The 23368-nt window shown below is 37.9% G+C and overlaps 1 protein-coding gene across 5 annotated transcripts in view; it reads right to left on the bottom strand.

Annotated features, from left to right (window-relative positions):
- The window catches only part of LOC107013676 (pectin acetylesterase 9-like), a 39524-nt gene that overhangs the window by 10704 nt on the left and 5452 nt on the right, over nucleotides 1-23368 (bottom strand). Inside the window, exons 7-29 of one of the 5 annotated variants that reach the window (XM_015213540.2) lie at nucleotides 22038-22121; nucleotides 21759-21946; nucleotides 21463-21637; nucleotides 21268-21389; nucleotides 21088-21182; nucleotides 20750-20808; nucleotides 19006-19160; nucleotides 16297-16475; nucleotides 12924-13036; nucleotides 12682-12852; nucleotides 10113-10241; nucleotides 9908-10008; nucleotides 9708-9825; nucleotides 8880-8959; nucleotides 7917-7989; nucleotides 7106-7191; nucleotides 6970-7021; nucleotides 6737-6847; nucleotides 6588-6653; nucleotides 6047-6139; nucleotides 5060-5155; nucleotides 742-840; nucleotides 485-577 (exon numbers count right to left, since the gene is read on the bottom strand). In XM_015213540.2, coding sequence (XP_015069026.1) covers nucleotides 485-577; nucleotides 742-840; nucleotides 5060-5155; nucleotides 6047-6139; nucleotides 6588-6653; nucleotides 6737-6847; nucleotides 6970-7021; nucleotides 7106-7191; nucleotides 7917-7989; nucleotides 8880-8959; nucleotides 9708-9825; nucleotides 9908-10008; nucleotides 10113-10241; nucleotides 12682-12852; nucleotides 12924-13036; nucleotides 16297-16475; nucleotides 19006-19160; nucleotides 20750-20808; nucleotides 21088-21182; nucleotides 21268-21389; nucleotides 21463-21637; nucleotides 21759-21946; nucleotides 22038-22121 — 2538 coding nt within the window. Of the gene's footprint in view, nucleotides 1-484; nucleotides 578-741; nucleotides 841-5059; nucleotides 5156-5404; nucleotides 5428-5475; nucleotides 6008-6046; nucleotides 6140-6587; nucleotides 6654-6736; nucleotides 6848-6969; nucleotides 7022-7105; nucleotides 7192-7916; nucleotides 7990-8879; nucleotides 8960-9707; nucleotides 9826-9907; nucleotides 10009-10112; nucleotides 10242-12681; nucleotides 12853-12923; nucleotides 13037-16296; nucleotides 16476-19005; nucleotides 19161-19334; nucleotides 19368-20749; nucleotides 20809-21087; nucleotides 21183-21267; nucleotides 21390-21462; nucleotides 21638-21758; nucleotides 21947-22037; nucleotides 22122-23368 lie in introns of those variants that run through there. The other 4 variants (XM_015213542.2, XM_027915296.1, XM_027915297.1 and 1 more) reach the window with 4 other exon arrangements.

Raw genomic sequence — 23368 nt, 5'->3', positions numbered from 1 at the left:
TGGTGCAGTGGAGGACTGTTTCATTCTTAATCAGAGACAAACTGATGTTTAAAATCAAACAGATCCACAGTAATCCATTCTAGCAGATGTGCTAGAAGTGAAATGCCAGAATGAAGTCTCAGGAGCTGCACAAAATGAACAAACCACTTACGTCCAGCTTATTCTTCTTTTGTTGGACAAGTATCTAATAGCCTATATTATTGTTTTAAGTGTCAGAACTCACAAAGATTAAGCTTTTTAAACAAAGCACTTTTCATTCAAAGGCCATTCTTTATTCCTATTTGCATTGGCAATCATCTCACCAGTAAGCATCTATGTTGCTCGGACTCTTTAAAAATGTCAACATGCGTGCCGGATTCTCCAAAAATAGTGTATTTTGAGAATATGACACGGGTGTGGCATCGAAAGTGAAGAGTCCACATAACTTAGGTCAGCATTCAAGAGCAAGGATAGAAGATAAATCGCTCCATTAAAGAGTCATTACCTTCAATGCTTCAAGCTCAGCCAAAGCCAATCCCTTCTGGTAGAGTGCTTCAGTTAACTGGTCACGGGTCGTCTCCATCTTCTTCTTCAGTTTCTGTCAAATGGAGTAGACTGTTGTTATGACTAGTTTCTTGGCAGAAAAAGCTGTTCTGCTGAGATGGACAAATCCAGCAGTCCAGTTTTTTACAGTTAGCAGAAGGTTACTTTTCTTCAAGTGAAATTGTAACACAGGTAAAAACACCAAAGATGAACACTCACTTCTGTTGCCTCGTCTTCTGAATCACTTCTGAGGGCACAATATTTTGCCAATTCATCTCTATCAATGCTAGCAACAACCTCGTCTGCTGCACTGATTATCTGGAGAAAGCACATGCCTTGGAATCATGAAATCCGTGAACACTTAAATAATATTGAAAGACTGAAAATCAATTCAAGTATTTGTCGCCCATCTGATAAAATAGGTTTGCCACCAATTTGTTTGAACTACTTAATCTGTGACTTCCAAAAGAAATTGACCACTCTCCTCTCCAACTGAAGCAACATCCTCACAGAGAAATTCTAAATAAAACACTTTTTTTTCTTAGTACTCTTTTAAGCTTTCTAGAACCTTCTCCCATCATATCACTTGCAACCCTGCAAACAAATTAGTGGACGCTCAAAGTTTCTTTTCTACATGGTACCCACCCATTCCTACCTGCTCTTATAGAAGGAGAAGATGGAATTATCGAATCACATACAACCTATAAGTGGTAGCACAGATATAAACACCTTGTGCAAGTATCAGGGGACTCTATCTGTTCTCAACTCTACTGATAGGGCAACTGTATAGACAGATCAGAACAACTGTTCACAGTTAAATTGTCAAACAGAAAGCATCTTCAGACTAGGCTCTATCGCTTCAGACTAGGCTCTATCACTTNTTTGGGGGGGGGGGGGGTGACAAGGACCTTTTAGCCATCTAATATAGGTAACAAGTTATTTCACTTAATGTAGTTCCAAGTTAAATTGTTCTTCCTTGCTTTAAAACTTTTAGTATCTCAATAGAATTCTTCAATGTTACAAGTTGTTTGTAAGAGATTGATGATTCTACAAGAATATTTATGGAAGACTTCCATTTGCTCCTCTTCAATGGAAGTTTGATGACACACTTTACTGATATATTGGTTAATTCAATGTTGTGGTTCAATTCGTTGAATGGATCTAAAATAGGAGCCAGTTCGACATAAAGCTTTTGAAAACGCAGTGCACATAAGTAAATGAGGAACAAAATGAATACAGAGCTTAAACGAGCATCCCAGACCACACAGGCTTTCCCCCCAAAAAACCCCAGCAACTAAGATAAATAACGGAGATAAAGCACCTATTTCTGTACCGGTTCCGAAAAAGCGAAGAAAAAGGGGATGCTTTGCTAATAGGAACAAAGAAGAATACTCATCCAAGCCGCAGGAACATGTTCATATATACGAGAATTTCCACCTGATTGAAGATCTAATGGTGCTACATGAAGACTTAAAATGAATGGCCATCGTTGTTGAGAACTGAGATCCAATTGCAAAAGGTAAATTTAAGACCATGTTTCCTAACAAGTGTCATGGAAAAAAGGTTATTTTTCAGATAAATACTTTCTGGAAAATGTTTCTTGGTGTGTGGCTGGTAAACTAAAAAAATACTCCCTCTGATTCAATTTGTTTGTCCTACTTCCCTTTTTAGTCCGTTTTAAAAAGAATGTCGAGTTCCTTTTTTAGCAACTCTCGAATTCCAACGTTACACATGGCATGTTTTAAGACCACAAGATTAAAGGGCATTTTGATACATTTGACATATCTTTTAGCCATTGATAACTTTTGATGTCAAATTCAAAAGCAATGGTGATAGGGAAGGGGAAGGGGAAATCAAATAATACTCCATGAAGATCAAATTAATCTCATGGAATATTGGGGGGCTGAATGAACAGGGAAAGAGAAGGGTGGTACACAACCTGTTGCAGGATTGGAAAGCAGACAATGTCCGCCTCCAGGAAACTAAATTAGAAGGCAATGTACGGAACTTGGTTAAACAAATTTGGGCAGGGAGATGGATTAAATATGCTTGTTTAGAGGCCAGTGGAACCAGAGGAGGAATCCTAATGTTATGGGACCCCGAATGTGGCAAGGGGAAAAATGCAAGTTGGAGCCTATACTCTCTCTTGTAAATTCAAAGCTCAGGCAAGCAACTTTGAATGTCATACAACCGGAGCGTATGCTCCAAATAGTAAAGTGGAAAGGAGGTTTGCATGGGAAGAACTGGCTGATGTAAGAGGCTTGATGGTGGTCCATGGGCTGTTTGTGGTGACTTTAGTGTCGGTAGATTTCCTTCTGTAAAAAAGGAATGCTACAGGTTAAACTCAGCAATGAGAGAGTTCTCAGAATGCACTGAAGACATGGACCGCATTGATCTGCAATTAAGTGGTGGAAGGTATACCTGGGACAAGGGTGATAACCATATAACAGCATCCAGAATAGACAGGATTATGGCCTTAATCCTCCACAGAATGGAATAATCAATTTACCAATATTAAAGCAAACTACTATGAAAAGAGTGACTTCTGATCATGTTCCTATAGCCTTGTTGTGTGGACATTGGGAACAAACTAAATTTTATTTTAAGTTCGAAAACTGGTGGCTGAACCAAGAAGGATTTGTTGAAAGAATCAAAGTCTGGTGGAATGATTTTGAGTTCTATGAGAACCAGATTACATCATCAGAAGTAAGAGGCAAGGTGGATTAGGTATAAGAATCTCAAAAACCATAGCAAAGCTCTGAAGGTGAAATGGTTACCACCAATGAAGCAGTTTTGACATTTGATAATGTGGCCAAGAGAGGAATCTCTCTATGCAACAGATGTTCCTTATGTGGTAAGGCTAAAGAGACAGTGAGACATCTCTTCTTACATAGCAACTTTACTGAGCAGCTGTGGCAGATTTTCCTTAATCTCAGAGGCATATCTTGGTGTATGCGTAGCAAGATTGGTGAGACTCTATTCAGTTGGGATATGGCTGGAGTTGGGGCTACAAACATAGAAAGATGGAGGATGATCCCTGCAGATATTTGGTGGACTATATGGAGAAAGAGAAACGAGAGATGTTTTGAGAATAGGAACAACAACCTGCAGGGAGTAAAGCTTAAGTGGATCTTGTTGTTCTGCTTTTGGTTTACAAATGTCTACTCCAATGTAACTAAGTCAATCATAGATGTTTTAGGATCCATTTAGATTTGGTTCAGCTTTTGGATAGATTATACGTCCTTTCTGCTTTTGTAAATATGGCTTTTCAGTACTACCTAAGTACCAAATGAAAAACAAATGTTACCAGTTTCAAAAAAAAAAATTCGAAATTGTTTTTCATATCTTCAATTTAATACCACAAGATTCAAAAATCTTCTTTAGTTTTTTTAAACTTCGCGCCAAGTCAAAATAGGACAACCAAATTGAAACGGATGGAGTAACATAACATACCCAGTAATAATTGTGGTTTGGAGAGGATGCTGTGTATGCACTCTTAACCTACTTTATGAAGGTAGAAAGGCTGTTTAGGTAGCTGAAAAATAATTTTGGAGGTGAAGATTTATCGAAGAATGACAAGATATCTGAAAGTCAGAAAATATTTTAATAGAACATTTACTATCTTTGTTCTATTTAATATATGGTGGTGTATAACTGGGTGAAGGAAAATAAGACCTTCGGCACACACCAAAAGCAACTCCAGAACTTGTGGCTTTAAATATGACAACGTAACAACCAGAACACAAGTTTAGAGAATATGTACTCTTTTGTGTTATGATGCTTTGGTTAGCTCCGCATTGTATTTTGGACTTAGTGGGATAGTTCAGTTCAGAACCCAAAGAACTCGGGAACGTTCTAAAACACGGTTGAGATTTAGAAAGCTTAAAAGCCAACTTTGCAAACCCGAACCCTCCTTTTGAACTTTAGATGCTGTTGAGCGGTTCAAGACTTTGTACAAGTTTATAACATGTTTTTGGGACTTGTTGTCTTTCTCGCATTTGGACCCGAGGAGCTCGGGGGTGTTTCAGGACCTTAGTGGGCATTGAAATTGGCAAACTTTTGCTGATGATTGGTGCCTCCCAAGTGACTGCAAGACACAAGATGCAATTGCGAAGCTCAGGCGGGCAAAACATTGCGATCACAAGGACGGGTATGTGACTGTGAGGACAGTGACCGCAATCACGAAAGGTAAGCTTGGCAGGGTCCTGTGATCGTGAAGTGGCCCTGTAGCTACAATTAGCACATTTTCAAATTCTCGAATCAGTTCAAGTCTGATTTTGGGGTTTTTGATGTGATGTTGGCTTGCAATTTGGGAATCAAAAGGTGGAAGTTCGTCCAAAGAATCTAGGTATTTCCAACACTACCCTAATGTAAATATTTTCTGGAAAACATAACATACATGGATACAAAAAAAGCAAAGCTGCCCTCCAAAAGTTACAATTACAACCAGTTATATACTAAACAGATTTAAACTGGTTAACAAGTTGCATGATCCCAGAAAAAGCAAATTTAGGTATATACTTCAAAACTATTTTACCTCTGTGAAATGATGGAATTTATCCTCAATATTGCTCCGAGAAAGCACGCCTTCCAGTATTTTAGCAAGCAAAGGAGTGTATTTAGGGTACTCTGACTGCAAAGTAAATTGAAAAAATAAAAAAGCAAAACAACAGTGACATACATGGTGAGCATATAAATAGATAGAGCAAGAATCAGTGCAAAAGGAATGATAAAAGGGAAATTCCACAGAAGTCTGGAGAAAAGATCAAACAGTCACGTTTTAACGGCAAATGCTCTTTCTACTACTGGAGAGATAAAATTAAGAGATCCCCGTTAAAAGAAGAGGCAGCACAAAGTTGGCACACAAAACAAAAAAAGTAACCTAAGTCAGACGTCTGACACAAGAGGTAAAGGCCAAAAACAACATGAAGCTGACAGAGATCTGCACATAACCTCATCAACCCTTTCTGCACACTCTTCCCTTACTCCAGTAGAGTAGGGCACCGCGACTTTTTTACTCCAAATTGAAATAACACAGTTTTTAGTTTTGTTGACTTCAGCACATCATTTTGAGAAAGGATTTTTCTTTTTCTTTTTTTTTGAGAAAGACTTCAGAACATTATGTAGAAGTTGCAAGTTTTCAGCAGGTAGGAATGGGCTTTGCTTAACCTATTCTGAGTTAGTACCTTCCAGTGTCGTTTGGTACCTCACATCAAGTTTATTAGCTCATAAATTAGGCCTTCAAGGCAATTATTGTCACCTCCTTGAAACAATTCAACAATTACCTTTGTTGACTTCAGCACATCATTTTGAGAAAGGATTTTTCTTTTTCTTTTTTTTGAGAAAGACTTCAGAACATTATGTAGAAGTTGCAAGTTTTCAGCAGGTAGGAATGGGCTTTGCTTAACCTATTCTGAGTTAGTACCTTCCAGTGTCGTTTGGTACCTCACATCAAGTTTATTAGCTCACAAATTAGGCCTTCAAGGCAATTATTGTCACCTCCTTGAAACAATTCAACAATTACCTGAAGTGACTGAGATAACTTTTTCCATTCAGCACGTTCCTCATCTGTGCCTTGATTCAAGCTAGAAAGAATCTTTATTTTAGCATCACGGACCTGATTGACAAAAGGAAACCTACATTAGGCATGTCAAATACTAGATAACTTAAATGATTGATAGTAGAAAGATACCTTTTTAAGACAACTACCAGTATACAAACAGTTGAAAGCAGAAGCAGCTAATACTCAGTAATTCCACAAGTTAATACCAAAACAATCTACGTTTACCCCTTCAGTATGGTGGTGTACTATTTATCTTGTTAGGAACGAGAATCAAGGTTGTATAACAACTCTAATTGATACAACATCTAACCAGACATTGCATGCATGAAGATATTTCTCCAAATCCAGGAAAAAAAAAGGAAGCCATAAATGAAACAAGAACCAGAATAACATAAATAGAAATGACTTCACTCAACTAGTGTTAAGCAAAGTGACCTACTGTATGAAAACACTTAACTAGATTACTTGCCAACATTTGGATTTGATAAATAAATATGAATACCTCTTCTTCTAGTCTTTCTGAGACAGACTTGGTGTCACTCGAACTTTTTCCTTTGTCCTCGTCAAGCTGAAAAGAAAATATTCTGAAATGTAAGAGTTCAACTGTGCATTGCAGAAGATAAATCTAGACAGAAGGATACAAGGGAAAACCTTAATTGGTGGCACAATATAAGATATTTGATAAGAAGCAGGATTCTTCTGCAGACTTTTTCCCCCTTCACATGAGATTGGGCCAAACAATACAGATCCTTCACGGGAATTCTGCAAGTAGATAGTATAAATCATACAATGACCAGGACACATAGAGGACAGCTCACAGAAATGAAATGGCAGGATGACAAGTTCTGAGTAGAGCGATAGAAAAGAATTTTGGTAGGAAAAACCTTTGGGAGCTTGTCCTTCGCTGGAGGACCCACATAGAATGCTTCTTTCACTCTACAAATATCAAGATGTAAAACAATACACATAGTGATACAACAGCAAGAAAAAGATAACCGTCATAAATTGGACTAAACTTACCCTGGAACTAGATCTGAAGAGTTAAAGGAACCATCACCCGTTAGTGGGCCATCAGGCTGAGAATAGAAGTTCAACCGAACAATGTCCTATGCAAAAAACTTATGCATCAACAAACAAAAACTTTGAAGAGTGTCAACTGTTAATCAGTATGGAACTACTTAAGTTGCTTGCCCCTCGGGCTTAGTTCATTTGCAAAGGTTGAGGGACTCGTGACTTAGGTTATAGGTTGTTGCATCGTTTAAACTAAAGTCTGGTATTTAAGTAGAGAAGGGTAGAGGGGTGTGCCCATTGTCTCAAGTTTCGTAAGGTTGTAGTTGGTCCTACGATTTGACCCCAGACAGATTTCTCTATCATTACAAAAAAGAAAAGAAGGTATAGATAAGTTCATACTTTAACAAGGAGATCGTCAATTTCCTATTGTTGGAAAATGAAGGAAATAAACAGCCATCACCAAGCGTTAAATCCCAAACTAGTTGGAATCAGCACTTGAACCCTTAATTCAGTCCAAACTTCAATAACCATCCTCTGGCCAAGCCAAGGTGAGTGTTGAGAGAGTATTAGAAGGTCAAGATGTATTTTGGCTGGTCTTCTTACTTGACTGCTGTTGGCAAATACAATAACTTTCAAAAGCAAGTCAAACCTCATGATTTTAAACATGTAATCCTGAACATGTAAAGAAGGATAGCAACTACACAACTGAAAGGACCAATGCATCAAATAAAAGGAGATGTCTGCCTGCTTCTCAACTATTGATTAGTTCAGACTGATAAAATTTTGATCTGTAAAGAGAGTAGCAGTGATAGCAGTGTACCTTTTCCTCCAATTTTCTTTCGATGAATAACACCAGTTGCTTCATCTTCTCTAGGTACTGTACATTGTCATGCCTGAACCACAGATATTACGAGCTGGTGAAGGCTTACATTCAAGCTAGCCAATTTGGCACGATCATTGTGTGTGAATCTCATAAGAGAGCAAAAAGAAACAAAGCATGGATTGGTTTCAAATTACAATGTAATAATTGGGTGTTAGAAGAATCACAAAAAAAAAGGTGTGCTGAGGCTAGACAATCTCATTAAAGAAATATCATAGATAATTTCCTTGGTACATCAGTTTGCTTGGATTACAAGCCTTAGTTGAGGTGTCAAAGCTGGCCCCTAGTTTAAGGGTCATCTTTGTATTTGGCCTTTGAATGTTATCATCAGATTATCAGTAGATTCTATTCTCTTCTTTCCTCTCTCAGTCCTTGGTTAAGACTCAAGTAACTTTTGCCTACTGCTTGATGGCCATACTAGAAAATAAGAAGTGAAATATACTGATGCAATGATATCACCAAGACAAGTACCAGCTATTTACAGGTGTGAGATGCAATACACATAATATATGTCCATGTGTGGCAAAAAGCTCACCTCTTCTAACACACTAATTCTAGCATTCTAACACTAATGATTAACTTTCTATTTTCTTTTTCTTTTTTTTGATAATGGTAACTTTACTTCTATATATCCACAGGTATACTACAACCAAGGTGTAGTACCCCTTCAAAAGTAGATGGACACACATCCAAGCCACCTCACTTAATACCTTATGTTCTACTTACTAGTATAGAGGCAACTTTAATGGTCTAAAACTCAAGCACAGATAACCTCAATTCCCAGGGTCAAAATGAGGAAAGAACCTTCGGCAATGAGATATATATAAGTAAAGAGATGCATGAGGAAATAATCTGCACAATCTCACAGCACATCAAATAAATAATGTAGGCACATCCACATACCTCAGATATAGCTGTACAGTATATTCACCCTTCGGAAGTTTGGAGGACTCTGGATAAACATCACCCTTAGCATGCACACGCTACAGAATGAAAGGAGAGGATAACAAGCAAAAATTGTCAGATTACATGTATATGATAATCGCAAAACTCAACTTTTTTTAATAAGGAAAATGCTCTGCTTCATGATTACTATGAAACAAGTGAAATAATCTAGCATTGATAAGCTCACACAATTTGCATCCACTTGTTGAGTTAAATAAAATGCACAAATGTGTTACATTTTTGGCTTTAAATATATTCAAATCATGCATACTTACCCAAAAAAAAAATTGTATCAACTATTACGCAATTATAGACTATTATGCTTTTCAAAGAATCCGCTTTATGAAGAGTATTAAGGCTGTGAACAAGGTGCTCTGAATGAAGTACTCCATTTCTTTCTAGAAGTAGCTCAATATTATAAAAAGTTTTGTTGTCATCTTTCACCAATGATGTTTTCAGCATATTTCCAGTTTTCACTTCACGGAAGCTCTGTAGCATTACATTTAAACATTGAAAAGAATTCTCCTTCCATTATTGATGAATTCCTTCAAAAATATTTCAGGTACTATTTCTTCTACACATACAAGCACAGAAGGTCCCTGATATACTCCACTCACAAAAAAACTAACAGATTGTTAATCCTGCTACAACCCACATAAGGTAGTCTTTCTTGAGATACTCTTGTGTGTGTATTTTTTTTTTACTTTTTCTTTTCGGCGGGGGGAGGAGCATACTTCCAGCCTAATCTATAGAATGCTTTCATTTCAAAGAATATTTACTCTATACCTTATTCACATCCGATATCATATAAAACTGAGACTCAAATTTGTTATCATAGATTCGATTGTTAAGTAAAGGAATCTGAGGCTTCAGTTCAGCATCATCCTCCAGTTTGAATTTGTAACTGTAAACAAAAAAGCAGGAAATGATTATTATTCAAAATGTAATCAAGCATCATATAACTAGTTTCAAGAGATCAAACCCACGTTAATGTAAGAGCCAGAATCTGTTTTCCTGAGGGTAATTTGTCCCGATCTGCTGAAAGTGCATGCAGTTTGCAATCAATTGGACGATACGGAACTCTTATCTGAAATCATATTACAATAGGAAAAAGAGACCATGTAAGTATTTCACCTGCTTGAGGAAGTCAATCAAAGTGGCTAACATCCAAAAGTTAAAGAAAAATTTGACCTTGTTGAGCACAGCAGAAGGGACAAGTTTTTCAGTTGACAGAAGAGCTTCAGCATCAATCCTCACAGGTGCTTCACTTCCATCAAGAACTACTTCCTCTTTGCTGATGTTTATACCACGGAATGCGATCTGAGAATTTCAACCAAAGACCCAAGCAAAGGCATTATCACTGTCTTATTTGTCTCCCAATATATTTAAGCAGCAAACATAAAATTCTTCCAAGCAGTGTTTAGGGGAGCGCGAAGCGGTAAAAAGCGACAACGCCCCACTTCATGCTTTAAGCGAAGCGTGAGGCGAAGCGTTCGCCTCATTGAAGTGCAGCACAATTTAGAAGAAAAAAAATCAAAATAAATAGACAAAAGTCATAAGCAAAAATTCATATTAAAAAACTAGAAAAATGGTTTCCCCCTTTAGTTGTCTATCACAAATTAGACATACAATTGTTGTCCTATTGGTCTCAGTGGCGTTGAGTTTCTCGACCCTTTGACTTAGGATTAGTAAGTTCTATTTCTCGATGGGGCCATTACCAATCGCGGTTAACCCCCGGTCTGGCCGCCCCTGACGTAAGAAGAAGTATTATCCTTATGACCAAACAAGGATCAGCTTCTTACTTCTCATTTCTGCCACGTCATAACCGTCTTTAGTGCTTTATGTTTCAATGGTTTGGAACCATTCTTCCTTTCTTTATTATATCGGGGAATTTTTTCTCAGTTCATGTGTCTATCGCTCGCCCTATTCTCTCTCAATTGCCTATCATTTCTAGATGAGGGGGAGTCCCTTTGCAGTAGCTTCCAACACTTTAAGATTGACCTCCTCCTCAAGCATTTTCTACGGGATCCCTAAACCACCAGCCACCCCGACCTAATTCATGATAGGACCACCAACCTCCTGGTAAAATGCCTACGGCTAAAAACCACCGACATGTCAAGATCCAATTTCGAATTGGTTCTTGGTCCTAGCCAGAGACCACTGCGCCAGCGGTCCAACAAAGAGGCGAGATACGAAAGAAACCTCCCGCCATAAAGAAGAGATCGAAAGCCTGGGTCCCCTCGATCACCCTCCCTCTCCCTGTAGGTCGAGCTGAATTACATCCTCCCTCTCACCTGAACTGGTCGAGAGAGATGAACCCGCACCACATTTTTTCGAATCGAAAGACCCCGATCGTTCCAACGCGCCCTTGACCTATTTTGGTCAAGACCAAGAACCTATTTCTAAAGTGGAGCCTAGTTTAAGCAGTCATCTAGGGATAGAGATGGAGTCTCGCTCACTATTAATAATGACTTTGCCAGGTTCTAAGGAGGCTACTCTTCTTTTTTGTCGATTGAGACACTAAGTCTTTTCCCCACATTTTCATGTTGGGTCAGCCATTTTAATCGCAGATAAGATATAAGAAAACTAATCAAACATTATATTTTTTGTCACTATCAAGAAAAAATTCAAGAACATTTTAGTCATTGTTAAGAAATAAAACAATTTAGCGGTGTATATTTTAATCACTGTGAGGAAAAAAATTAAGCAACATATAATTTAAATAATCAAAGCTAAACAAGACAAACGAAAACAGAATAACGAACAAAGTGGAAAAAAGAAGAAAAATCATAGGTAGTTGCAGTAGAAGTAGTAGTAAGAAGAAGAAGAAGGAAGAACTAGGTAAGTCATCCCTATTTTTATTCTTTGAAATTGATCACTGATTACTTGGAAAAAATAAAAGCGTTGTTTTTCTCAATTCAGCCCTTCTGGTTGCATCGCGCTTCAAGTCCAGAAGCGGTCGCTTCTTTTTACATGCCTCGCTTCAGCCAACTGAAGCCGTGACCCTCGCTTCGCCGATTAAAGCGATGATGCGCTCGCTTTTCTGAACACTACTTCCAAGCACCTGTTCTCTTCCAGAAACTCCTGAGGATTGAATTGTCCAGGAGGGGGATGGAATTTTAATCATAACAACATAATTACCTTCAGCAGAGGATGGCCGGGTTTGAAACATAAATACCATTTTAAGAAGACTGTGCTATGTTTGCTGTGCATCTATGCTATCCTTCTTAATGGAGAAGGCAACAAGTAAGAATTCAGCATTCTGGATTATACAAGAAATTTTAAATTGCTATACTAACTACTCTTACATTTTTCTACATATAAGATGCACGACTAGGGAACACAATTCAATGAACAATTACTCTCTGCAATTATCTGAAACTCTTTACTTAAATTAAGATAGAAAGAATTTATGGTACTTCAACTTTTTAACTGTTTTCCTTCATTAACAGAACTCAATCCTCTTGACAAGTCACAAACTGACCTTACACAATTCAAATGGCAGGACTCCACATTAAGAGTCTACCAAAAGGAGGGTGTGAACAACTTTAATTGTTCAAAATCCCTCTCTTCTTAAGACTGGAAATGTTGGTCCAAGAAAAAAAAAGAACAAAAACGGATAGGGCAAAAAGAAGAAAAGAACAACAGCATGCCTCCTACTACAATCCTTTGGTCATCGAAATTTAATAATTCAGAACAGAAATATAAATATAGGAAGTTAAGAACCAATTTCTTTTATGTCATACTCGAAAATAACTACCTCAAAATCAACAATAGTTGTTTCATGACTGCCTATGCCGCTGGACCCAAATTGGGCTATTGCTAGTTCCATTGTCTGACCACCCTCCACTCGAAACGCAAAGTTTTTGGATGAAGGTGATGAAAATGTGGCCACGCTTTCCCACTTAATGGGCCTTTGCAATGGGGAGAGCTGTAGATTACGAGCACGTGATTGAGGTAACTTTACATCAGAACAACCCGATAAATCACGAGATATTTTACCTGAACAGTATCTATGAAGAATCTTCTAGCCGTATCAAACCCATATGTCCTCATGGTGGCCTCCACCCAGGTAGCACCAAATGGTACCTCAATAAATCTCCTTTCAATTTGGCCTGCACACAAGTGTACATGCAAAAAAGTTGACAATAACAAAGCAGTCAAAGGAAGAACATGCAACATCTACCTTGAAATGATTTTAAGAAACAAAATGAAGGTTTTGTTTGTGTCATTTGATTGTTCTGCTTAAACCCTAACACATTCACGTGGGAAATCTATACCCTGCTAAAATTTCTGCCACATTTTTTTCCAACTTTTTCCTTTGGGTTTCTACCCCCAAATGCACACCTGTTTACAACACATTATTGCAGTCAATATGAAGAAATAGGTTCTCACCGAAAATCTGGCCCATATCATACTAACACTATATCATCAGAAATTTTTATATTATCTGTAACTAAGTGCATCATGGAAATTATAGATTACCTGATTTCCATGGTTTGCAGCTTAAGCTATCAGCAGCATAGATAGTCTTTATGAACCTTTCACTTTGTCTGAACATTATTAATTCAATAATCATTTTTCAATTCTACTCTAGACCATTCAATTTGAGTAAATTAAGTACAAACTATTGAAAGAAGGATGCACATTTTCTTCGGACGAGAAACTCTACAGAAACGGCAGGACTATTGCTTCATGTGACTTAGCTGACAAGCCAATCTTCTACCAGCACCAAACGGTCAACAGAAGAGATCGTACTTGCAAAACCAACACCTCCAAGAAATATAATCAAGAACAGCTTTAATATTATTAGCAACACTAGAAATAGAGTTCTTCTCGCTTCCCCATCCCTCCACAACTGATCCTCCCTCTCTCTCTCATGCACTCACACCAAAATATGTAAGTGCAATATAGTCCACACCCACCACTTAAACACAGCCCCAGTAGTTGTTTCTCCAAACTTCAGCTGTACAAAGTTAAAATCCAAGCTTCTAAACATGTTCAAATTCAGTACAGATGATCCAAATCTTCCACAAGATAATCTGATGCTACAAAGTCCATTTGAAGAGCAAGAGATATGGTCCAGTGTCCTAGAGTGTGCTGGGGATAAAGCACCTGGCCCAGAATGGTTTCACAATGGCTTTTTTCAAACACTGTTGGAAGTAGTGAATACGGAGGTCATTCCTACTATTCAAAACTTCCACGAAAGAGACATATCTGAAAGAAGTTTCAATGCTACATATGTTGTGTTGATTCCAAGAAGGTGAGAGCTAAAGAATTGAAAGATTTCAGGCATATTAGTCTTATAGGCAGCATTTACAAGATTATCTCAAAATTGTTGACGAGAGACTCAAAAAAGTGATGCACAAGCTGGATAATGATCAACAAATGGCCTTTATAAAAGGGAGACAGATCATGGATGCCATTATTATAGCCAATGAATGTGTTGGCTCAACAATCAGAAACAAAAAGAACCTGGTGTCCTCTGCAAGCTAGCTATACAAAAGACCTTTGACCACTTGAACTGGAATTTCCTACTAAGACTATGATGAAAATGGGTTTTGGAGAAAAATGGGTCAACTGGATCTACTATTGCAACAGCACCATCAAGTTCTCAATCCTAGTCAATGGCTCACCCACTGGATTCTTCTCTTCTCAGAGAGGACTAAGGCTCCCCTTTTTTATTAATCATTCCATGGAGAATTATGACGAGAACTGCCCAATCAAATAGCTGGCTAACAGGTTTCAGAGTAGATTCAAGGGCCATCAATAACCTTGAAATCACTCATTTACTATACGCCGATGATACTTTAGTTTTCTGTGGAGCTGATAGAGGACAAATAAGATTTTTGAGGGTGATTATAATTCTTTTTGAAGCTATATCTGGGCTCCAAATTAACTGGAACAAGAGTTTTCTACATCCCCGTTGATGAGGACCCTGACATTCACAACTTGGCTAATATTCTGGGAGGAAGAACTGGTGTTCTGCCAACCATTTACCTTGGCATGCCCCTTGGTGCCAAAAGCAATTCCAAAGATATCTGGAATAGAGTCATAGAGAAGTGTGAGAAAAAACTGATTAATTGGAAGAGTCATTACTTATCTTTGGGTAATAGATTTATCTTGATTAACAGTGTGTTGGATGCATTAAAACTTATATGATGTCCATTTTTCGTGTTCCAACAAACGTGATAGATGCTCTTAGAAGAAACTTCCTTTGGCAAGGCAACTGTTATACCAGGAAGATACATTTGGTCAAATGGAAGTCAGTCTGGTGGTATAGAAATCAAGAACCTAAAGCTCAGAACCATAGTCTTTTGATGAAATGGTTATGGAGGTTCGGCTCGAATGAACAATCTCTCTGGAAAAAAGTAATTAGTCAAAAGTATGAAATGGATGGGGAATGGACAACCAAATTAGTCACTACACTTTATGGAGTCTGTCTATGGAGGTCTATCAGAAAATTGGGGGAAGAATTCACAAGTGTAATCATCAAGTGGGTAATGGTTCGAAAACATCTTTCTGGTAAGGTCAATGTCTAGTGAAGCAACTTTTCCCGACTATCTTCAGCCTGAATCAACAACAAGATGCCACGGTAGGAGAAGTCTGGGATGCTCATGGTTGGAATCTCAAAAAAAAAAATGATCCAAATCTTAAAGACATGACATCTCCAATTAGAGAGAGATTAAAGTGGACTGGTACTTTGTTTTCGTAAACACAATTATAGGAGGGCATGCAACCGGTCGGCTCCCAGTGCTTTGGTTTAGTGGTAAGAATGCAGGGTGTGGTATGTTAGTTAGGCACACATTACAGGTTCAAACCTGCAACAAATAAAAGCTTGGCATTTAAGTAGAGAAGGATATAGGACGGGGCTCATTATCCACAGACTTTGAACCACGTGTTACTGGCGCTCAGGATTTTCATTTACCAATAAAGTGGGGGAGAGAGAAGGGATGGAACCTGTTAACCAAAACACATGCGCAAAGTGGACATGCCCCTAGGAGTCAGATAAACTCATTGGCACAGGAGCTTTATGACGAACTTCTTAAAATACAAAAATAAAATTCAAACCTAAGTGGAGGAAGGTAACAAACGAGTTGGGGCAACATATAGTTCAATAGGAAACCAAGCGAAAATAAAACTAGTAAACTAATAGAACAAAATATGCTCTTCTCTCCGTTTTCACTGTTCTCTTAAAGACAATTATAAAGGGATAAAAATGGATTGGTACTTAAAACAGGATGCAACAAAGCAAATGATCCATAAGACCAAGCAAACATCACCCTACTGTAATACTGACACAGGTACCACTGAAGAGACATGGAAGAAATACAGAGAACAAATTGCACGAAAAAATTAGCAATATGATAATCACCTGGTACAAATGAAATTCCTTGGAAGGAAATTAGAGGGGGTCTACTTGTTACAATAGAGGGCTTTGTTATAGTCACTGGAATTCTGAAAAGTGGTCCTCGCCATGGTGCCTTGCTGTCTATGCCATATACTTCATAATAATGCAAGCCATCACTTAAATTGGTGGGGTCCACAACTATGCTGGAAGAATGAAGAGAAAAATATGTAAGTTTTTTCCCATAATGTACACCAATATAATCATCTAATCTCTTTTCTTGTTCTGTCTATACCTAGAATCATATCATGAGTTCAAATAAAAATCTTATATATATTATATGTGAAGAGAAATTGGAGTTGTCGTAAATGGCAATAGCCATGACTTAATAAAAGAATTCCTGAACACATAATACTCACTTCCTAAAGTAATAGAATAAACTATCACTATATCTACCATCCAAGTAAGACACCAACATGATTGGTTCCAGTGACATATTTAGACTTCATCTCATATTAATTGGCAAAAAACAGATGTTTGTACCAGAATAAGCTGTACAAATATGTGGAGGAGAATAAGATACCAAGCTAGCCCTTCACAAAGTATGCCTACTACTGAAACTGGTCACCAAAAACTTTGGTTCGGCTCAAAAATTCTAAGTCTGATTTGAGGCTATGAATTATCAAATCTGATTTGAGGCTATGAATTATCACAGGACTTTCTCTTCATCAACAAATCTTCACAGATACCAGAAAATGTGAGAACTGATCAGGAAACCACAACATCTTAACTGAAATTATCACATGAAAATAGATTTCACTTTCAAAGTAGGGAAAGGAACTGATATATAGTCAAGCCAGCCATTTAATGACTGCTTTGGCACTGACCAACAACAACCAAAGAAGCTTGTGTTGCTGCCTCAAAAATTGATCATCTATACAAGCCCAAAGGAAAATTGGCTAGGGCATAAATCCAGTTTGAAATATCCTAACTACATAGGTGACAACAGAAACGGTAATATAAAACATAAAACAACTAGTCCACAAGTTCTCCTTGGCACTTCCATGTGCATATGCAACATCAACTAACGTAAGGTTTCTTTTTCTTAAGATTTCAACAGTAAGACCTCTTGAACCAAGCAAGAAGCACACCAGCTCTTGAATCCACACTAACAAATAAGAGAACATTGTGTCTCCGCTTCATACTTAGCTATGGTAAAAGGATTTCATCCAGAATTATTTTGTTCACGTTCTCATTCCATCTTCAAAGCATCCTGCTTCCCCTTGATTTGTCACTGTGATCTGATCTTCTGCTTGTAAGTAGCACTTTCTTCTCTTTGGGCTGTAAATTATTTCCAAATGGATTCTTGTTTGTGTCTTGTATACTTGAGCAATTGTTAGCTGCACCTTTTAGCAATAGATACTAAAAACAAATCTCAAGATATTGAAAATATTTAGGATGACATCGACAGTGTTATCAAAGCACGCTTAAGCCCAGAAGCGAGGCTCAAAATGTGTTGAGCGCCTCGCTCGCTTTATGTGTGCTTCAGTGTCGTCATCAAGGTTCTAAGACAAACTTTTCCTTGACAATGAGCCTCTTATGAAGAATTGACACGAAACAATTGATATTTCACTTCATAACTAAAAAAAAATCAATTTCATTGGTCATATATTTGTCATAATGTTTATAATTATTAGTTTGGACTAAACATATATATTTGTATTTTTTTCTCCCTTTGCGCCTTTTTTAATTAAAGCCCACACTTTATTAGCGCTTTGCACTTAAAGCCCACACGGAACTTAGAGCTTTTTTGCGCTTTTCGCCTTTGATATCACTGGACATAGAGGAGGATTTCATCCCAACACCACATATTCTGCCAAAAACTAATATTTTCCCTGTTTCCTGCTCTACTGAACTACTTGCGTCATTATGTTTCTTTACATAAACAATGTCCATAAGAAGATGTGGCTATCATTGTTCATCAGGGAGTCCACCTCATTAGTTCCATATAGTCCCTTCTCAAGGACCCCTAAATATCTTCCCTACATTCCAAATGATAATGGGGATGTGATTACCTTCCAACTTATCGACGTGACACCTTTTTGCCTCGTCCTTTGAGCTGACAAGAAATTCCTTTGAAGTCTCTCCACTTATTTAGTAACACATGCAGGAGAGAGCACAAGAAGTGGACTTAGGTTGGATTTTCTATTACATACTCAATATTGACATCTAAGAACAACAAAAACATACCCAGTATAATCCCACAGCACTCACAATTGACACCATTGTGTGGAAAACTAACGAAATGATGTTACCAGCTAGCTCTTAAGGAGTTCCTGTGGTCATATGACATCAAATCATTTTGAGGTTGATTAGGATACAATAGCTTAAGGTCCTGTAGAGAAGTCTATTTAATCATTTGTGCACCATTTTTTCAGTGTTGAAAGGCCACAAGTATGACCTGCTGCAACTAAAGTAGTACCACATAGCTTAAAATATAAAGATGTTTCCAGCACCTCCCTCGGAATAATCAGCAGACAAGCAAACTGGAAGAAACCAACCCATCATTGAGGTAGCCACAAATTTGTGCATTTGGCAATTCAAAAGCAATTATGAAAGATCACACATTCAGAGAGCTATAAATGGACAGAGGAACTGAAAAATAAGAAAATAAATGATTTATATTTAATTTAATCATCTAATCAGAAATCAGAATAGATAGGATAGCTGAGTAACCTGAAGCTGCGCCCATTATGGGTGAGGAGGAGGTAGTCAGGAGCTCTCACCACTGCCTCTCCAGTAGAATGCAACTCAATGCACTCTTCAAAAGGAACCAATTGGTCTAAGTTATTTGCATCTTCATGGAACTTCGGTGCTATTTCTACTGTCCACTGGGGAAAGAATGCTATCAGCCTACGAGGCTAGCAACATAATAATAAAAAAAAAGCATAACCGACTAAATGACATCTACACCAAATGTCCTTTCAGCTGGCTTTGCATTTAAAACAGATATGAGCCTTTTCTGCATCAATTTACTTAACACAATACAGAGAAGTAGCTCAAACCATTTTCAAGAATTTCATGTGTTCCCCTGAAATCAGCAGAATCAACTATCCCCATCGGATTCTACATTTCTCCATCACACACAATATGGTTTTATTCTGAAAACATACATTAAAAGGAGGTAGAGACTCACAGCAAGATGACTAGTTACATAGTAATAAGGAACCATATGAACGCGTCAAAGTTGACTGCCTTGACACTAAAAAGAATAGCACAAAAGATATTTATTATTCGGCTTTGCCTCACTCTACCTGAAACATCGAAAACCTAACTCCACTCAAAGACCGGGTATCTACTAAATCAATTTGCAAACCTTTCATCCAGTCTGTTGGTCTTTAAAAGCTTTAGGCATACATAGATGCCTCTAGAAAGGTATAGAGGTTTCCACTTCCACTGTGGCAACTCTACTCTACTTCTGTTCTTTTCTTTGACCGCAGTAGAGTATTAAATTGGCAACTTATAAATAAGAATTCTNGAGTTCCAGTCTGGGTGTGGAAGAACTGTGAGGGTCACGACAAAAATAAGAAAGGATCAGAGTCTGTTTTATCAGTGACGTGATGCTGAAGTGGATAATCTGTGTAGAATTGTATCAACTTGTATTTATGGCAATGGCAAGGAGCTATGATAGCAATAGGCTGCTGTTTCTGTAGGAAAACTTGTAGGCTCCAGGTATTTCTAGGATCGCGACAAACAAAGAGACAGTGGCCCGAGGCATTTGTGATGCGTGGGTCAAAGTGTAAAGCTTAGGCACATGAATAAGAAGGAAAGAATTTTGACAACCAACTGTCACAATCACATCTACAGAGTTCTAATTGTGATTTCTCTAATTTTGCCTAACTTACAAGCGAATACCATCGTTTAAGGTTCCAATAGAAAGAAGGACGAGAGTCAGTTGGGGGTAACTCAGTCCACCCAAGAGGATTGAAGCATGAGGTTATCAACTTAGATATTCCAGGTTCTATCTAATTTATTGGGTTTAACTTCAACTACTATACAACAACTTGGGCTCAGACCCAAGCAAAGTGGAGTGAGGGCTTGAGGCTATATGAATCCCAACTTCCTCTTTAAGCTCATTTCAAATTATCAGCATACTACATAGAATAAAAGTGAAATATAAGTTCTTTATATTTAGAACTACTATAAATAATTAATAAAGGAATATACCAAGGGGCGTTAGAGGAAGCCTTACTATAATAAGACATTAAATCTTATCTAAACTACTTGCTCCAGGCCCCAGGGTACTCAGAGACTCCAAAGATGCCAAATAAATATTGTTGAACCTTCATAACAGATCATTGTCACACCATAAATTATTCAGCCTTCATACAACAAAACTACACCTCGACTCCATATTTTGGGGTCAGCTATATGAATCTTTGGCATGCTTGACAAACAGAAGTTAGAGCATTAATCTCACCTCTGTAGATTGGTGACAATATAAAGGCTCCCTAAGGTAGATGCCTCGAGACGTAGCAGCTGCAAAATATAGCATTTCTGATCAGAATGAACACATCCTTTGATCAGACCAGAAATAATGGTGATAATAATACACAAACTTTTTAAGTTAAAGCAACTGTTATATTACCCCAAAGAACCAAAAAGACAACACTTATTCATCTTTGATAAACCTCCTTTTTGATACGGTATTCACCATTTGTAAAAGCTTAGGGAAAATGGTTTGCGGCATCATGAAGGGTTACAAAGAAATACAGACATGCACGAAACACAGATATGAGCACACACACACATACTTACACGAAGTTGGTTTGCTTGTGATGCCAGCCTGCTTAATTTTTACTTGATACCACACACAGGGAAGATTTTGCACCTTTTGCATGTAGTCATAAGCCCTGCAACGATGTTCAAGATATTAATCATAAACGGATCAATGGTCATGCTAAAGATCAAAAGTCACAAGGAAGCAGTAAACCTAACTTGTCAACTTGCATGACTCCCTGTCCAGCGGTTAATTTTTCTTCTGGTAAAGCACCTATGGGTATAGATGTATTTTCAAGAGCCTTCCGTACAGTGTATGGACTAACAGGAATACCTTCCGCCTGCAGGTCACAGACTTGCAGTCAAAAAGAAAACAAGAGACACCGTATCAAAGGTCCAAAACATTTGAATTACCTTCATAGCACTGACGATTAAAGCCACACCTCCACAAGCAGAAGGAGATGACATTGATGTTCCGTTCATTAACATGCGTCTTTGAAGGGTCCATGTGGGCACAGGGGCCACCGCACCACCAGGGGCACTTATGGAGACACCAAGATCACCATCCACAGTGGGTCCCCGACTAGACCTGCGAACTCTTGGAGCTAATTTTGTACTCCACACTCTAACTAGGACAGAGGAACAAAGTATCCCAAAAGTTCCTAAATCTCGAATTGGAAAAGGGAGAAACCATTAAATAAGGTACATACCAGGTGTATTCAAGGCCTTCAGTAGGTGGCTCAACTAATAAGTGAGCACCAGCAGCCATAGCTGGAGAAACATATGCACCTACTCCAATTATGCTTGAACTTGTGCCACCAGGTGCACCCACAGTAGTCAAAGCTGGCCCATTATTGCCAGCACTACTGACAAATATTAGGCGGTGTTTGTTGACCACCTAAAATATTTCACCAGATGGTCAACCGATTAACAGATTTCTCATGCACTGAACTACCACAAAGTGATCATACAAAGGCAACGAACATTACCTCATTGACAAGGTCAACAAAGCGACCATAGTCTGGCAGCAGTGTAGGTTCTCCGTACCTCATATTGATGAGATCACATTTATGCTGTCCACAAAATAGAAGTATGCACATCTCAACAATGATTAAAAATCAACATAGAAACTACCCGCAAACCACAGTTTTTTATTGTCAATACACATCTATTCAGAGCATTTTAAGTCATCACTTGACAAGAATGAAAACCGCGGAGGTAATGTAGGGTCACGTGACACTCACCGAGGTTGTTAGACGTCAGAGAGCCGGATATTATAAGACTGACATGAACTTGCATGTCTATGCCAAGCATACAGGCTTTTTAGCCCAAAGTACTAGCCTTTACAGCAAGACTTAGCATTTCGCATCTTAGTCAATCGGATAGTCCACTGTAAAAATATTTCTAATAAAACCTTACTTACTTAACCCACAAACACGGCCCACAGTTTAAAGCCAGGGACAAGCTCACCACTGTAGCGAGAATTTGGGTTGTGCGTTGGTTCGACAATATCCGAATTCCAAGCCAAAAGTTATTCCAGCTGAAAACCAGTTTTGAGACTTGAACAGCTGTACCAGTCTGCCCACAAATGGTTATTTGAGCATTTACAAAAATTATATCCTTCATGAGCAGTGAATTCAACCACTTCTCTCTCACCCTTCCCTTTCCTTAAAAAAATAAGTAGGCATCTGGCCATAGATTCCAAATATTTGTCACTTTTGTTGGAATTGTGTTTGGTTATACTTTTTGCAAAGGATATTTGAAATATTGTTCATGCTTGAATGTACTTAAATACAACTTCATAAGTGAAAAGTAAGTTGGACAAGGTTACAAGTTGTTCCCAAATTTGAAATACAACTTCAAGTTGGATTTTGAAATTTTCGCAGCCAAACTAGTATTCACTATAAAGTGAAAAAAGAAGGGTCAAACGGGTTCTTAGTTTATTCATGATATGTTCCTATCACCTAAGAACGAAATAAACTCACAATCTCAATTTACTTCTTCTCACAAATAACTTTCAAATTCAACTACCTATTACTTAACTCTCTTACATACTAAGCTTCTCTCTTTCAATTTCAATTTATAAGGCTATAAATCGATTATATCACGTAAGCTCCGGAGATCAAAACGTTCTTCTGAATCTCAAAGTTGAGCGGTTGAATAAATATCAACATTATTGTATATTGGATGTTTAAAAAAATTAAATTGCAATTTGACTGTTATAGCACCAAATTCGTACATGTTTGGAATTTTTTAATTTTCTTTAAATTGTGCTCTTCACTTCACTTAATGTTTTTTGCTTCAAGCCCATGTACTTGTC

This window comes from Solanum pennellii, chromosome 3 (genome assembly GCF_001406875.1).
Source record: "Solanum pennellii chromosome 3, SPENNV200".
NCBI classification, from domain to species: domain Eukaryota; kingdom Viridiplantae; phylum Streptophyta; class Magnoliopsida; order Solanales; family Solanaceae; genus Solanum; species Solanum pennellii.
The sequence above is the reverse complement of the archived record's forward strand: the minus strand, read 5'-3'. Positions and strand labels throughout refer to the sequence as shown.